Source organism: Scophthalmus maximus, chromosome 3, assembly GCF_022379125.1.
Source record: "Scophthalmus maximus strain ysfricsl-2021 chromosome 3, ASM2237912v1, whole genome shotgun sequence".
NCBI lineage: Eukaryota > Metazoa > Chordata > Actinopteri > Pleuronectiformes > Scophthalmidae > Scophthalmus > Scophthalmus maximus.
In genome coordinates, this window is record NC_061517.1 from 12,016,563 (window position 1) to 12,032,361 (window position 15,799).

General features: G+C 41.9%; 2 protein-coding genes across 4 annotated transcripts in view; one reads left to right on the forward strand and one right to left on the reverse strand.

The window, feature by feature from the left end:
- hoxc11a (homeobox C11a) overlaps positions 1-6,392 on the reverse strand; it is a 73,936-nt gene extending 67,544 nt beyond the window's left edge. For all 3 annotated transcript variants that reach the window (XR_004795160.1, XR_004795159.1, XR_004795161.1), the window contains exon 1: positions 6,265-6,392. The gene's annotated coding sequence lies outside the window, so the exon portion shown is untranslated. The remainder of the gene's footprint in view (positions 1-6,264) is intronic.
- On the forward strand, positions 2,215-14,890 carry calcoco1a (calcium binding and coiled-coil domain 1a). The gene is made up of 15 exons (XM_035643924.2): positions 2,215-2,406; positions 3,600-3,764; positions 3,857-3,959; positions 6,824-7,023; positions 7,213-7,425; positions 7,714-7,862; positions 7,946-8,015; positions 8,137-8,292; positions 8,629-8,883; positions 9,228-9,353; positions 9,536-9,631; positions 10,496-10,583; positions 10,758-11,005; positions 11,342-11,433; positions 12,717-14,890. The coding sequence occupies exons 2-15, from the start codon at positions 3,633-3,635 to the stop codon at positions 12,742-12,744; spliced, it is 1,956 nt and encodes a 651-aa protein (XP_035499817.2). The 5' UTR covers positions 2,215-2,406; positions 3,600-3,632; the 3' UTR covers positions 12,745-14,890.
- The last annotated feature ends 909 nt before the right edge of the window (positions 14,891-15,799 follow it).

Here is a 15,799-nt window from a genome sequence, read left to right on the forward strand (position 1 = left end):
ACAGAAGGAAGGGACCAATTTTAAATCCCATGGCCGCTACAGTTGCAACAAAACCTAATTAAGAACTTTTTTTAACATTTCCATTCCCTAATATTCGAGCTTAAAACACACATGTAAACAATGGCTAGTGAATAAGATAGTCATTGCAGTACAACCTATTTCATTATCCCACTGCATAGAGAGCCACTACCAGCACCACTTTGCTCACACAAGCTCAGCACACTATTAATCCACTTAAACACAATTTATTGGGTCTCCACATCGACTGTCCGTCGGCATAAAATTACATGAAGCGTCCTTATAGCGTCTTCAACAGGCTAAATTAGCCAAACTGGACTTACTAATTGAGGAGGATTAAAGCACTGTGTGACTGGATTGTCTCTTCAATGAGCAGAGATAAATAAGCAGGCTACAGGCAGTAGGAGAACATCACTAACTGTAATAATATGGGGTGAATATTAATTAAGCTGCAGTTGCTGAGGATGATAACCTTAAATCTTAAATACTGACTTTCATTTCCACTTCTATGATTTTGGTTTTTTGTGATTGCGAGCAGCCAATTGCCTAATGCTAAGCGTACTACAATTTAAATACCCTTAATAATCATTTTAAATTCTGATTTTAATTTAGACATTGCATTTGACTACAAAGACAATTTAAATGTACATCTTATTTTAAAACAGACAATTTGTGTGTGTTTGGTCCGATGCAGATCATTTGATAATTGACCGTAATACACTCCACAACGTCCGAGATGTTTTCCTCACGTGGGAGTGTTATGTACCAACTTAGCCATTCATGTCATATTGTAATATATATATATATATATATATATATATATATATATATATATATATATATATATATATATATATATATATATATATATATATATATATATAATAGGCTTAATTGAGGAAAGTTTGAGAGGACGTCAGCTCTCAAACTTTCATTTATTCTATTTCAGATCTTATTCTACAGAACAATCAACTAGTATATTCCTTCTTATGCCTCTCCTGCATTATGTAAATACTTCACACAGCCACGGAACAGTCTCGGGAAGCTGAAGAGCATGCACTGTGTGTTTTAGAAGGGCTTATGGATACATGTGGCAAACATGAATGCAAAGCAATGGGTTTTCAAGATGGTATACTGCCATCTGCTGTCCACCACCGATACATCACGCTGGTTCTTTCATAGCAAATGTCTGCAAAGTGACTGTTTCGTTATAGTTAGCATTGGCCTGTTTTATTTTACATGCAGTGGTTGATTTGAACAACAACAATCTCCTCTCTGTATCCTGCACATTACCTGTATAATTTTACATTTTCTATATACACTCTAATTTTTGGTAATTGCTTGATTTGATGTCCTGCAGGAATACTGAGTTATCCGTATAAACTTTGTTGAGGAAACTCCAGCTAGAGACCAGATTTTTTTTTTTAAGCTAGCCCTATACATCTATGACAGACCAAGTAGGAGATGTGAAGCGTCTCTCAAACCAGCTGTCACAATGGGGCACATACCGAAAAGTAGGACTACTGGATTATTTGGGGGAACTTTTCAAAATAGAACTCAAAATTCCCCATTAAATGTGGACTGATGTCAAAATATCTGGTCTGTAGCTGGAGTCTCCTCAACAAAGTATATACAGATAACTCAAATCAACCAATAATCAAAGATTACAATATATAGAAAATGTAAAATTGTACAGGTTATGTGCAGGATACAGAGAGGAGATTGTTGTTGTTCAAACTGACCACTGCATGAAAAATAAAACATAAAGGCCAAGGCTGACTATAACAAAACAGTCACTATGCAAACATTTGCTACAGATTCTTCTTTCGACTATCGAAAAAGAAAACCACAGCTGCAAAGCGAACAAGGGTCAAATTACTCTCACACTCTCTCCACGCGTCTGCTGACCGTTGTTTTTCTCATCGCACGCACGCGATACGGACACCTTACTGGTCCGTGTGCACATCACCGCCGGACACCCGGTTGGGCGCTGAGCTCCGACATCCGATGAGAAAAACAACGGCGGTCGATGACGAGCGCCGTATTACGTGCGGCGCGACCTCTTCGCTGCTCCGCAGTGTATTCTGGGATTGCAGTTTACAGCGCGGCGCCGCGACACTCGTTCCCTCGACGCGCCGAACGACAGCTCCCACAATGCACCGCTGCAGAGCGAGGGCTGTCATGCTCGTGTTTTGCTTTGGCTTTTTGTTATTGTTTCGGGTTAGTGGAGCAACTGAGCCCGAGGAGGAAAAGCTCCACTGTGTCGCTCTTGCGATTTTGACGTTTCCTCGCGCTCTTAAAAAAATCCAGTATCGGATAAGAGAGGCGGCTCGTGTGCACTGTTTTCACAGAGAGGTGGTTACAGTAAAAAACAAAAAAAAAAATAAGGTAAGCGAGAGGCTCAGCGACGGTGGAGATGATGTGCGCAGATGTCTTCTGTAGTCAACAAAAGAGAGTATTGTCTTCCGCGACGCGCACGCGCATCACATTTAACAACAACGGTGATTGATGGTGATAATTGACCGGTGCGGGTTCACGTCTAGCCGCATTGCCTTCGATTACACGACTGTCTTCAGGTCGACTTGCACGACACGTCGGTGTGTCGACATGTGCTGCTGTTGGGCCTCAAAGCCTCGTGCCGAGTAACGTGAACCCCTCGCCAAGCTACTGTTTTATTTCCGTCACTGCTCAGAGGTTTTTTTGACGTCATCTATCGACTGTTCTGCAACGTTCAACGTAGAAAAGTTTCTCCTCTCATACTTCAGTTTAGTAAGTCTTACTGTTACTAAACTAAAGTAGGTGTTAGTAGAGTTTTCTACTAAAGTCTAACCTCATTGACTTATGACTACCAGAGGGAAGAAAATATTTGGTTGACTATAAAGTTGTCAAATAGGTATTAAGTACTCTGTGTTTTTTCCATACACATGTTGTCATATTGGTGTGCTCTTTTATGCGTTCCCTTTGCCCCAAGTAATTGTTTACATGCGTCTGTGGGGAAAAATGTGAATTCCTGCCTGCCAGGGAACATCCACTTTACTTTAGGGCACACAGGGCCGGTGCTGGAGTCAATACCCAACACAATGCTAAATTAATAAATAATGCTTTCTGTAATTTACACATCTCCAAGTGGTGGGTTTAACTACCGGCAGGAATTCCTGAAAATTAATGCTGGACATCTGTCAGCGAAATTTGAGCACCCGCACGCCGGAGGACCCCGGGGCACCTCGTGCCGCATGTTTACACGTGACAGTGTACAATAGTAAATAATTCTGAAGATGACAGAAATAGCCAGAGTGACAAACATTCAATATGCCATGCTGCTCAAAGGCCACGTTGCCACTGAGGTTCAGGTGTCCTTTCCTTAAGAGAGCACTCAGTCAGGAGATCTTCTTACACTGAACAAATATTCACAGACTGCTAGCTCTCCCTCTCTCTCGTTTGTTCTCCAGCAGTCCCCTCTTACCTACTTCACAATTAGCTCATCCTACCACGCATGTCAGTCTCTATCTTGGACTTGTATGAAGCATCTTAAGAAGACAACAACATTTTCAACATTGCGTTTTTTTTTCTATTTTCGGTAGGTGCAAAATAGCCTGCCTTTGTTTCGTGTTGCCATGGACAAGGACTGGCGAGTGGAGTTCAGGAACGTGGGCTGCAGTTACTTCCCTCAGAGCAGAGTCGATTGCCACTACACACTGAGCTCTTTGCACAACTGGGCCAGCAATGACTGGATAGGGCTCTTCAAGGTATTGTTAGCCTGATGACTGCCACAAATATCAAGTAAATATAGAGCAATTGCAAAATAACAGCGTGGGCATGTTTTTTTTCCCCCCCACAGGTGGGATGGTCATCACTCAAGGACTACCACACATTCGTTTGGGCACTTGCCCCGACCGACTATCAAGAGGGCACAGATGTCAACTGCTGTGTACATTTCCAGGGTACCGCTGCCCTTGTTTTCTAACTGTATTTTATTTCCCATAGTTAGCCAGAATCATTACAGTACACTGGTTAGATTCGCACATAAACCCCTTCAGCAGGAGAATGATGTTTCTGTAAATTGAATTGCTATGTTGTGCAAAGGGCAAAACAGTTGTTCAAATGTTCAAACAGTATTTTCACTGATGTTAAAGGAAAAAAACATCCCGTGCTCAAGACAAATATCTCTCTCAGCTCCCTTAAACACAGACACGGTCTGTGTCATGGTTTGAATAAATTTCTTTAGTAAGCAGGAGGTTGAGTAATGAAGATGACAAAGACAATGGTTGAAAGCCTGCTCTTGCTACCACTACTCACTGGCAAATACCTTGCACACTCTGTCCTAGCTGTCAGTGGCAGCTGATAAGCCTGATTCAGTGTGAGGGGCACGTGTGCAGCAGGTGTGGCACTGACCCCTGGTAAAGTGATTTATCACTAACTTAAGTATACTGTCAATGTCATTCTTCATTGGAAGAATCACAGTAGAAAGAAAGTCAAAAAAACAAAAAAAACAGCTGATGGTCCCTTATCACTAGTGATGCAGTGAATTAAAAAAGACAGTTGCCTGCGCTGTGACCTATTGCTGGTGCTGTATGTTACAATACAGCTCATAAACTTTGCTCTATGTCATTTTTCCTGTCTGTTTTCCATCTCACCCCTTTACTGCACATGTGTTGTGAAACAGAAATTCAAGCTAAATCATCCTATATGTGAAGCTATGGCCTGTGTGAGATAAGAAGTGTATTAGATTAGTTAACTTTATGGGCTGGGTAAAGTCACAAACTGGCTAGCTGCTCTCTGGTCAAAGTGGGCAGTGGGAGGCATAGACACCTGCACATCATGATTTGTTAAAAGAGGGCTGAAAATTAAATAGACAATCGCTAATGTGGAGGTATGAACAAATATAGAAACCAATTTTAAAAAACTGGAGGCCAGTCACATGGTTATGCCAACAACAAACTAGTCAAAAAAATAAAGAATCAGTCAAGATAGAACAATTATTATTAGAACTATCATTCTGCCCTCATTGAAAAATCCAGAACAATGAATACGCAAATATTTTCCATTTCAAAAGTTTTAACTACTGGGTCAAAGATCCCATTCACAATAAATGTCCAATGCAGTGTTTAAGTTTCTACATAACACTTCCAGAATATAGCTTCCCAACAAGTAATGATCTTTCAAGTGATTCTTGAAAGATTTGATTCTTACAGGTGAAGGACACAATGGCTGAAGCTGTACTTCGTGCAGAAGAATTTAGTCTACAGGTTTCAACCCCTTACATCATAGAATCATTCAACATACATCACACTGCATAGTGAAAGTCAAATAAGTCAGACAGCAGGGAAAGCATTGGCAGAAACGAGGAAGGTTTTCTATTAACTCAACGGAGTAAAAAATTAACTATTATTTCTTGCCTCTTTCATCACAACAATTTACTCAGATTTGTTTTTACATACTGTAAGTCTGCAAAAGGACGCTATCGTAGGTGAGCTGGCCACTCTCGCTTTAAAATAAGATTCCATGCTTCAACAGCTTCACACTACGCAGGACAGGCTCCTTCATTTCCATTTTACTACTATACATATACATTCATATATCCACCTGCAGTTTTATCAACATTATTTTAGCATTATGACTTTAATCTGCGGCTTCTTCGTCAGCGTTTTGGCGCGCGTTTGCTGTTGTTCACTTTACACAAACGCTACGAAACCCTCATCAACAAGTATCGAATGTATTCAACGTATGTACAAAGTGTTAGATGTCGAAATGTTGTCGCTAACAGAAGAGTTAGCTTGGTGGCGCTAGCATGACCGACGTTAACAACTGGGCCTAGCAGCCGCGTTGTCCTGCCTTCACAGTGAAGTCACTCGTTTCACAAACTTTCTGAACAAAGCCTAGGTAGTTATCTGATGTATATATTATTATCACGTCTGGTTGTATCTAACAAAGCACAAGATTAGAACACATTCGGAGCCAATGGAAGGCCTGTGTTCCGGTTTAAAGGCAGGCGGAAGTTGACGTTTTCACCTGCTGTAGGTAAATTATATGCTAAATTATGCAAAACGCGACTCAGACAACATTTACAAAAGTGGTGCGGCCGGACAATCTGTTCCAACACCCGGCAAGACAGCAAACAAGCATACGTGAATGAAAATAAGAGTATTTGTCCAAGCAGCGCGGACTAATCTAGTGCTAAACAACAACACATGGAACGTGAAAAGTTTGTTTGCTCTACATGACGGTGTAGTGACAGTGGGAACTTACTCGATGTTAGATGGACTTCTCGGCCAAGCACCGGGATGGGAACGTTTGTAGTCCCCGCAGGTGTAAAGTCATAAATATTCGACATGTGTCTCCGGATTGTTCCCCGTTGCCACTGAAGTCATCGCGGCATTTGAATAATCTAATCTGGCGCGTAATTTCTGACTCGTTTACCTGCGCCGAACAGTGGTAGTGCCGCCCCCGGTGGCCGGAGGCTGTACTGCACCACTACGCGCCAATTAATGCTATGGGCAATATAAAATAAAATACATTAGTATATGTTGCACATTTTTCCCAATAAAATGACAATGTAATGTAAGACAATAACATTATAGGCTCATATGTAGATTAGTATAAATACTAAAATACTGTTTGTATCATCAAGACCATCAAAAGATGATTATCTCTTCTAAATTCAGAAATGCTTGAATTGATCCCACTTAACACATAAGCATAATGAGGAGCTGTTGTGAAATTAAAGCAGGGCTACTCTGAAACACAACTATTTCCCCCTGTAAATCTATTATAATATAACTCTCATCTTGTTTCCATCACTTTTTAGCCTCCTACCTACCGAAGACCAGCTCCCAAGTGTATGAGTTTGTATATGTTGATGGTAAGGGTGAAGTGTGCTCCTGCAGCTCCCACTTTACTTTCTGTGCACCTAAGCCACTTGAGGATCTGGTGACCCTTGAGGAGTCCCATGAAGAGGAGGAAGGGTCAGGCATGCTGCTGGTAGTACCCAGGGCTGAACTGCTGCAGGTGAGCATAACAAACACAAACGATTGACTAGATAAGGTAATGATGGAGAGCATGCATCCTGTTTTGCTGTTGATAAAACACATAGTGTGTGCTGGCAAATCAATATTCTTAATTAACTGTCAGCACACAAAGATTAGAGCACAGTGATGATCTGCCATCTGCTGGCTGCGTCTTCCCATCTCTTGTTAGAGTCGACTGCAGGAATGTCTGCGAGAGCGTGCTGAGCTGCTGCAGGTGCAGGAGGCAGCTAACGGGCATAGGGAGAAAGAAAAAGAGGAGTACAAGAGGACAAGACGGGACTGGGACAGACGACGCAGAGAGCTGGAAAGTGATGTTGCCGGGCTACAGGAAGAGCTGCAGCAGAGTCGAGAGCAGATCAAGGAGACACAGAGGAAGCAGAAGGTGAATTATAGAGCTTAACAAATGACAAGCAAGATCATTTGCTTAAGATCTGTTTACCTGTTACCATTTCCATACGTTCCTCTTTATCTGTGCCCTTATTTTTAGATAAAAAAGACAAGTCTCTGCTTAAACAATATTCTCCAAGGTTCACTGTAAAATTTTAAGTAACTGCAATTTGGGAAAATGTCTGCGTTATTATATTAAATTGCTTATTATTAAAGTAGTTCAGTCTTTGCCGTGATAAATTAAAGTCCCACATAAAAATGCAAAATGTCTCTGGTCTGTTAGGAGGAGCAGGCTCTGGGAGAATCACTTGCCCAGGAGAACAGTGCTTTATTGGATGCGAGGGAGGCGAGTGAAGTGCGAATCAAAGAGCTGGAGGAGGACATCAAAATCCTGACACAGAGAACTGTCGAAAGAGAGACTGAGTTGGAAAGGTCTGACATTTCTTTTTCCTTTTCTCCTTTTCTCTTGGTCTCATGAATACTCTTGATTGTCTGTAACCAAAGTCTCTCTGCAGGATAAAGGAAAGAGCAAAGAGGACAGGAGCTCAGAGGAAAGAAGAAGAGAGTGAGAGAATGACCGTGCAGGTACTTACAATTCAGAACTTGCTGTATCATAGGGGAACCCTGTGTCTTTGTTGTTCTTCTTCTTCCACACCTCCTTCTCCTTCCCCATCCGGGACAATTGTTTTGTTTTTATTTTTCATAGACCAAGCTGGAACAGACAGAAGGTGAACTCAGAAGTCTGTCTAAGGAGTTCCAGGGTCTCAGGAACTCACTGGCCCAGAGAGACACCAGTGTTCTTCAGCTCCAAAACACTATCACCACCCTCACCCAGAAACTCACCACTGCCCACAGGAAAGAGGTCAGACACGTGTTTGTTCAAATGATGGGGTTGAAAGGAGCCGCATAAATATATGGTTTGATAGTTAATGCCGGACTTGGCAAATATGCACGTCAGAGACTTCAAATATGTAATTTACTGAGACTATCGGCACAGTTTGGTTGAACAAATAATACTTCATACCTCTACAATTTGTGCTAAAACCTTCCTCCTAAAACTGTGCTACAGTTGACTTTCAGTTCCAGTATAAGGTTTTGTTTTGGTTTTGGGGGTTTTCAGGACTGGCATTATGTACCCGATTACCTATAGCAACAGAGACGTAGCCTAACACACACTTTCTTGTTCCTTCATGGCCAGGCGGAGAGCGAGGCAGTACTGAAGGAGATGCGAAGCCTGCGGGAGCGTCTGAACGCCAGTGAGCGCGCTACAGAGGGCTTGAAGTGTGATCTGAGTACCATGGTAGCCCAGAGGGACCACGGCCAGGCCGAAATGCACCAGGCTCGTCTGCAGGCTGCCCAAATCACACTACAGCTGGCAGACTCCAGTCTTGCCTTGAGAGAGGGACGAGCCCACTGGGCCCAGGAAAGGCAGAATCTGCAGCGCACTGTCGAGGTACTGCATCGCTCCAGAACGCAGTCAGAAGTTGATGATTTAGAATTTATTTCATATTTGTACTCTGGTAATGTAAAAGTTTGGAATATATTCAGCCAAATGTCCTGTTACTGTCCAAATATATGAGTTTTTGAATTGATTTACATAGCAAAGCAGCATTTCATAGCTTCATGATGAAATGTTCTCCCAGGTGCTACACATTGCTTATCTCAATGTGTGCTGCAGCTATGAAGTGGAGTCAAGTCGTAACACGTGGTCCAGTGACCTCACTGCCTGAGGAGAATATGTTATATACTGAGTAAAGCAGATTAGCATGTCTTTGTGTACGTGTGTCATCCTGACAGCGGGATCACGAGCATCTGGAGAAACTTAATGCGGGGATGCAGAGGATGGAGGAGAGGCTGCAGGAGGAGAGGATGGAGAGAGTGAAGCTGGAGGTTGAGCTTGGAAGAGAAAAGGATTGCAACCGGGTGAGAAAAAAATGCATAATTTGACATCCCTTCAGCAGATGCTTTTGTCTAGTGACATGTAATAAGTGCAGTCAAACCCAAGACGAACAATAGGTAGATATTAAAGTAAAGGTAAAGAATAAATATTGTTAGATTGTTCTCATTGTACTGTATTCTGCTGTCTTATGACCCCTGGTCCACAGGTTCAGCTGAGTGAAACACGCAGAGAGCTCCAGGAGCTGAAGGCCAGCCTGAGAGTTGCTCAAAAAGAGAAGGAGCAGCTGATTGCAGAGAAGCAGGTCACTAGCACGGTTTGATTCACAGGGAAGAGCTTGAAGTTTTTCCAAAAAGTGGAAAACTATAACGTTTTGAGAGTCCCTATGTTCATGTAAAAATACTGAGTGTTTAGTGTCACAGATACTAACTTTGTGCCCTGTTCATTATGGGCTAATAAGGTCTTAAGGCTATTGAATAGCTTGTATCGATTAACAAATACATTTCAACTGTTTTATCCTTACCAGCTCCCAACAGCAGTATTTCATTCATGATTAGCGTTAAATTTAGTACTGGTTTAGTTACAATTTGCTCAAGTGGACATCTTGATATTATTTGTTTTCCTAAAAGCTTGGCATTTATGATATATTCATTTTCTTTAAGCTTATTGAAGTAACAAGTATAATGGTATCATGAATATATCCGGTGTTAGGAATCTTCCCTCTGTTGTTGTCTTCTTAGTTGTTATTGTGCAATATAAATTGTTTATAGTGCAATATAAATCAGTGGATTTCAGGGCAGTCAGTGCTGCCACTGTTAAAATGCCTGCAGAGTTGTTGGCTTACCAACATGACGTTTGCCCACGACTGGCAGAGTGGATGGTTAATGTTTTTCAAAATGTCCAGCTTATAGTTTTCATATCTGTGCCACATGGGAGCATAGCAGCCAATCTGTGGCACATTATAAATCAAACAAACGTTTAAATGTTCAATCTACAACGATAATGATATTCATGCAATAACAAATGTTGTGTTTTTGTTTTTGCTGTGTAACCATTTTATGTGGTTTTGGCTTGAGGAAGTCAGACAGCATGAGGGTTACGACGGTGTTGGTTGCTAGAGCCATGATGCCCTGGTGTGCAACATTGATGACTGTATTTTACACCGCAGGAGTTGATGGAGTACATCTGTCAGCTGGAGCAGAGGATGGGAACAGTGGCCAGTGCCAAGTGGAGCGCTGCCCTGATCGCCTCTACAGGTGAATGGAGCCACACATTAATCTACTGTATGTTGTGCAGATGTGAACAATAAAAGTGTGAACTATTATTCAACGGCAGCACTAAATATTGTCGAGAATGGCCTGTGTTATGGGCGACAGGAGCAGTGCCCTGAGAGGGATCACTGTTTCTTTGCCAATGTTTCTATCTGGCAGGGCGGCCTGACGGCGTGTTATCTGACTCTGAGGACGAAAACCCAGAGGCCTTGCAGCCTCTCCGTCCACCACGGCCCCTGGGACACTACAGCCTGTGTGAGCAGGGCCAGCCCGACTCCTTGCTCATTGCCACCCCTCCGTCCTCCCCCAGGGAGATTGAGAGGAGCACGGTGGTCATCAACCAGCCAGCTCCTCTCTCCTCACCACACCAGGCCAACGCCGACACTCTAACGCACAGCTCTGACTCGGTGAGACACACTATCTGAGCCGGGTACCGCCGTGAAATTATATGTGCTACTGAAAATGAGCTATGTCGTCTTCATGCTGATGCTCACCAGTTAAACGTGGGCAGTGGATCATTTGAAATCGACATTATCAGAATTGCAATTAGGACCACGAGCCTGCGAGTTATTAGACAGTAATGTGTTGGACAGTAATGTGTTAAGTGTCTGTGTGTGTGTGTGTGTGTGTGTGTGTGTGTGTGTGTGTGTTTTTGTGTGTGTGTGTGTGTGTGTGTGTGTGTGTGTGTGTGTGTGTGTGTGTGCGCGCGTTTGTGTCTGCATGCGTGCTTGTGTGGTGTTTAGGAGGAGGAATCTGATCCAGTTCAGTGTGGAATGCACAGCTCTGGAGAGGAAACAGCCCTTTTGCTGCCCGAGCACACAGACACTGTTCTCAGGTACAGCCTCCCACCTCAATCAAACATGACTATATATATATATATATATATATATATATATATATATATATATACATAATATGCCCAGCAACACTCAGCTATTAGGAGGAATAATGCTAGATAGATGTCTTGAATTTAAACCTTTTTAAACTATATAAATATTTACATTTACTGTTCGTCTAAAGTATAATACATTTACTCAAGTACAGCAATTGTGAACAATTTTGAGGTGCTTGTATTTTACTTGAGTACTTACTTGAATATTTCCATTTTTATTCTGCATATTACTGCGTATTACCTCTACTCCACTACATTTACATTTCTTCTTTTCCACCCCATTAATCACATACCCTCAGATTTATCTTGACTCTCTGGAAGAGCCTGAACTAAACGACCTGAAGTATTTAAGTAGCTCCACTTAACTATATATATATATAGGCACTAACTTAAGGATCTGATGGTAACGTGAAAGGACACATGAACCTACTACTCACCTCACTCACTTACCACCCATGATACATTGAAGGATATTTCCCACATTAATAAAGCAGTGACAAAATCACAGCAATCGATCACAAAGTTGAGAAACAAAATTTGCCTTAGTGACTCCATATTGAAATGGAAATTTGTACCTGTCATGCTGGCTGGTTTTTACACTCCAACCTCATATTTTATGAGCTGACTTGATTTGTGTGCACAGCCTTACTCTGCAAAGTAATAGGTGAACACAGACGTCAGAGAAATGCGGTAGAGTAAAAAAGTGTCAAATTACTCCCTGAAATGTAGAAAATTAATTATCGCAAAATGGAAGAAAGTCCTTAAACATAGTACCTCAGTAAATCTACTTAGTTACATTCCACCTCCGGTCTTATGCAGAAATGGCTTCTGCGTACACAATGAATTCAAAGCTTGCTAATGCACACAGACACATGCGACCAATTATTTATGGTGACAGGGTGAGTATGGCTGGAAGATGGAAGTTTTGAATATGTGGTCGTAAAAGAAGTTGAGTCAGGGTGAGGCGGAGGAGAGAGAGAGTCTGAAACAGAGCCAGGGCGTGGGAGGGGCGATGGGAGGACAAGGGGACAGATAAGTTGACAGCAAGCTGTAGCAATGATTTACCTGAGGGGTGTACCGCAGTCACGGGCCAATTTTCAGCATCATTAAAGCCCTCGCGCTCCCACTCACTCACTCCTTCAGTCTAACCTCCTCTTTCAACCAGAATGTGTGTTTCTTTCAAGTTTTTTCCACACATGCACACCCTGCTTTGTGTCTCCCTCCAGTGATCTGGCCGACACCTCGCTATGGTAACCGGTGGACAGTCCAGCCACGGCCTGAACGAGTGATGTAAACACAGGAGGGGAGTAAGTGTGGTCCCACATGACGTCCACATTACTTCCACGTACAAGCACACATACTGCTTGCTCACTACATAGACAAAATATTAACATGCAATTCACATCATATCTGCCGTGGACCTTGTTTTTTCCCCTTCTAGACTGTTGTGTTATTGCCCTTATTGTTTTGTTGTTAGGAATGACATAATGCATGTGGTGGCAGGTCAACACCGTGTTTATGACTGACATAAGACTGTTGCGTAGTTAGAAACGACGGGCTTTTAGGCATTGGGCTCTGGAGTTTGAGGGCTCGCAGGCTGTAGCAGAATGATTTCTGTTGAATCATTGCTATGTCGAGAGCTTTACGATGGATGTTATGTCGTTTTTATGACATTTGTGATTAGGAGTCATGACAGGCACTGTAATTATGTTTTGTGCAGGCCTGGCTCCACTGAAAATCATGGCAAAACTCTCATCCAGCATTAAATTCTCCATAGCAGCTTTTAACACTATTCATGGCAGCATAAAGTAATGATACAGCATCATGCTAAAATTATATTGCAGTAATGTAGGTCTATGACATCATATTTCTCCCCCATTTACTCAGAACTAAGATTTGATATGCACTTTCTTGTACGCATTAGCAGTTAATTGTCATGCAGTTGCAGTTCAGGAGATTCAGTGATGCAGAGGCGCTTTAAAAAAACGGACAGGCGTTTGAGATAGAGAGCTTATGGAACAGATTGTGTTGAAAGTCTATCAGGATAGATGCAACTTTCTGCTTCAGCAACTTCATATCATGAAATTAATGCTCATGTGCTTTTCTGTAGGTCAGCTGCCGTTTTTTAATTGTTAATTAATGATCCTGGATTTTACATTTCATAATTAATGAAATGAAATGTTATTTTACCTGCTGGTCATTTGGATATTAAGCATCACTTTAAATAATATATTGTACAGAAATTGACTACACAGTCGTGCAGTTCTAAATTTATACGTAAAATAATGAAATCAGAAAAGAAAAAGAAAATCTTTATAGATCCTGACGTCATGACATGATGTTGATATTTCTCTCCCCCCCATCCCCCCCAGCCTATGGCAATATACTGCCTAATGAAAACTGCTGACTACCTTTTAATCAATACTGTATGTATTTTTTTCATGACTTTATATTTATGATTATCTTGAGTTGTTATTATTATAATGAAACTATATTCAGGTTTAGTTTGAAGTAGTTTTTTTTTTCGGATTTCGCACAAATGCTGCAATGTGTGACAAATGAATCCATGCTTGGCTGAGAACATTTGCTTTGACACTTTGACGCTCGACTCTACCTGCTGTATTTGCACCCTATTTTTTACTATACAAGAGTTTTTAGATGAAAAGCTGATATACATATGGATACTTAACAATATGACATACCGTGTCCTTTTGTCTTAATCATTACCACTGTGTGTCGTGTTTACACATATTTTATCAAGACCGTTTTTATTTTCTGCTTTCAAACACTTACTTTGAGTCTGTTCAGATTCAATATTTGAGTTACATTATCGTAAGATATTGGTGCTAACGCGATGGAACGATATCAACATGTTGGGTTTAATGAAGAAGTAAAAATCTGCAAAAAGGAATTCCTTTTAGCAATCAAACAGCTTCAGCAGGAACACAATTATTCTGGTAGTCATGAAAGGAGTAAATGTCTGTCCAACATGTCATTTACCTTTTCTGTATCTTGGTGTCCCAATACATATTGATTCTCCATATATAGTGTTTTCAGAAGTCTGGTATTCTTTCCCAGAAAAATAGCACACTACATATATTCTCCATAGACCTTGTTTGTGCTTGTAATCTGACTTTATGTCTTTGGGAAGTTGTTGTTAGTTTTTTGTTGGGTTTTTTTTGGGGGGGGGGGGGTTGTTGTTCCACTGAGGGCTCCAATACAAGTGCTCCTCGCCAGGACACCGTCTCGCATTGCAATAAAGCTCCAGTGGTTATGGTTTGTTTTGAAGTTTTGTGTGTGAAGGTTATCCCACATGTACACCACTGTGCATCTTCTTATCAGTCATGTAACAGGGGTTCGGGGTGGGTTCCGTATAATAAAATGGTTTATGTATCCATTATTGGGTCTAATGTGTCTTTTTCTGGCCAAAGATCATAGCAATATTTTGATCCTCACATGACATTTCACTGGTAATTAACTATGCCATTTCTTTTTCCCACTGCTATATAGCCGATATTCCCCTTTGGCTCATTGCCTGTTTCGGATACATTTCTCATTCTGGATTTCCTCTCTGCTAACCTCCCCCCTCCCCCCCCCCCCCCCCCCCCCCCCCAGACCTGACCTCCTCATCATCTTCCTCCTCGTGCTTCCCCACTCCTCTGGCAGTCTCTTGCTCCCTTTCTTAGCTCTCCTCCTGCCCCTCTACCACACTCCCTCCATCTTAAGTCTGGGGTGACGATAGCTAATTATAAAATCAATGATGCCGGGCTGCCTAGTTTACAGCTCCCTCTAAAACCTTAACTGGGAAATCACTGTGGGATTGATGGCTCCCTCACTCTTTATCTCTTTTAATTAGAAATGTAAAAGATATGAAGACCCAGAGGCCAGAACACATCTCCTAGTTTTTATGACCCCGACGCCTGCCTTCCCCAGCCCTTGCTCCCCTTTTCCAAATCACCCCTTCCTCTACCTGGCCTTGTTTATTTCCTCTGCCTCTCTGCCGGCACACCCTCCATTCTCACTCTTGTCACAGATACCTTTACCCGTTTCTTCATCACTTTCTCCATTACCCTTCCTTTAGGATGGCCCGCCTGCCTCTCTGCTCGCACGGGGGGAAGGTGTTAAATTTATGGTCTTTGCACTTGAAAATGTTTCTCACCTTCCCCTCACCTCTCCTCTCTTCTCATGACTGATTCCCAACTCTCCACAGATTCACTGCGTATGTAACAAATGATGAACATGTCCTTTTCCTCTGTTCTGACCCATGCAGGAGACAAAATGTAAATGATGTGGTATTTCGTCATATATG

Excerpts from the sequence above, each read along its gene's own strand:
- calcoco1a (XM_035643924.2), top strand. The coding sequence starts at position 3,633 with ATGGACAAGGACTGGCGAGTGGAGTTCAGGAACGTGGGCTGCAGTTAC. Across the intron at positions 3,960-6,823 it reads CTGCTGTGTACATTTCCAGG|CCTCCTACCTACCGAAGACC; the intron begins GTACCGCTGCCC and ends ATCACTTTTTAG. Across the intron at positions 9,632-10,495 it reads AGCTGATTGCAGAGAAGCAG|GAGTTGATGGAGTACATCTG; the intron begins GTCACTAGCACG and ends TTTACACCGCAG.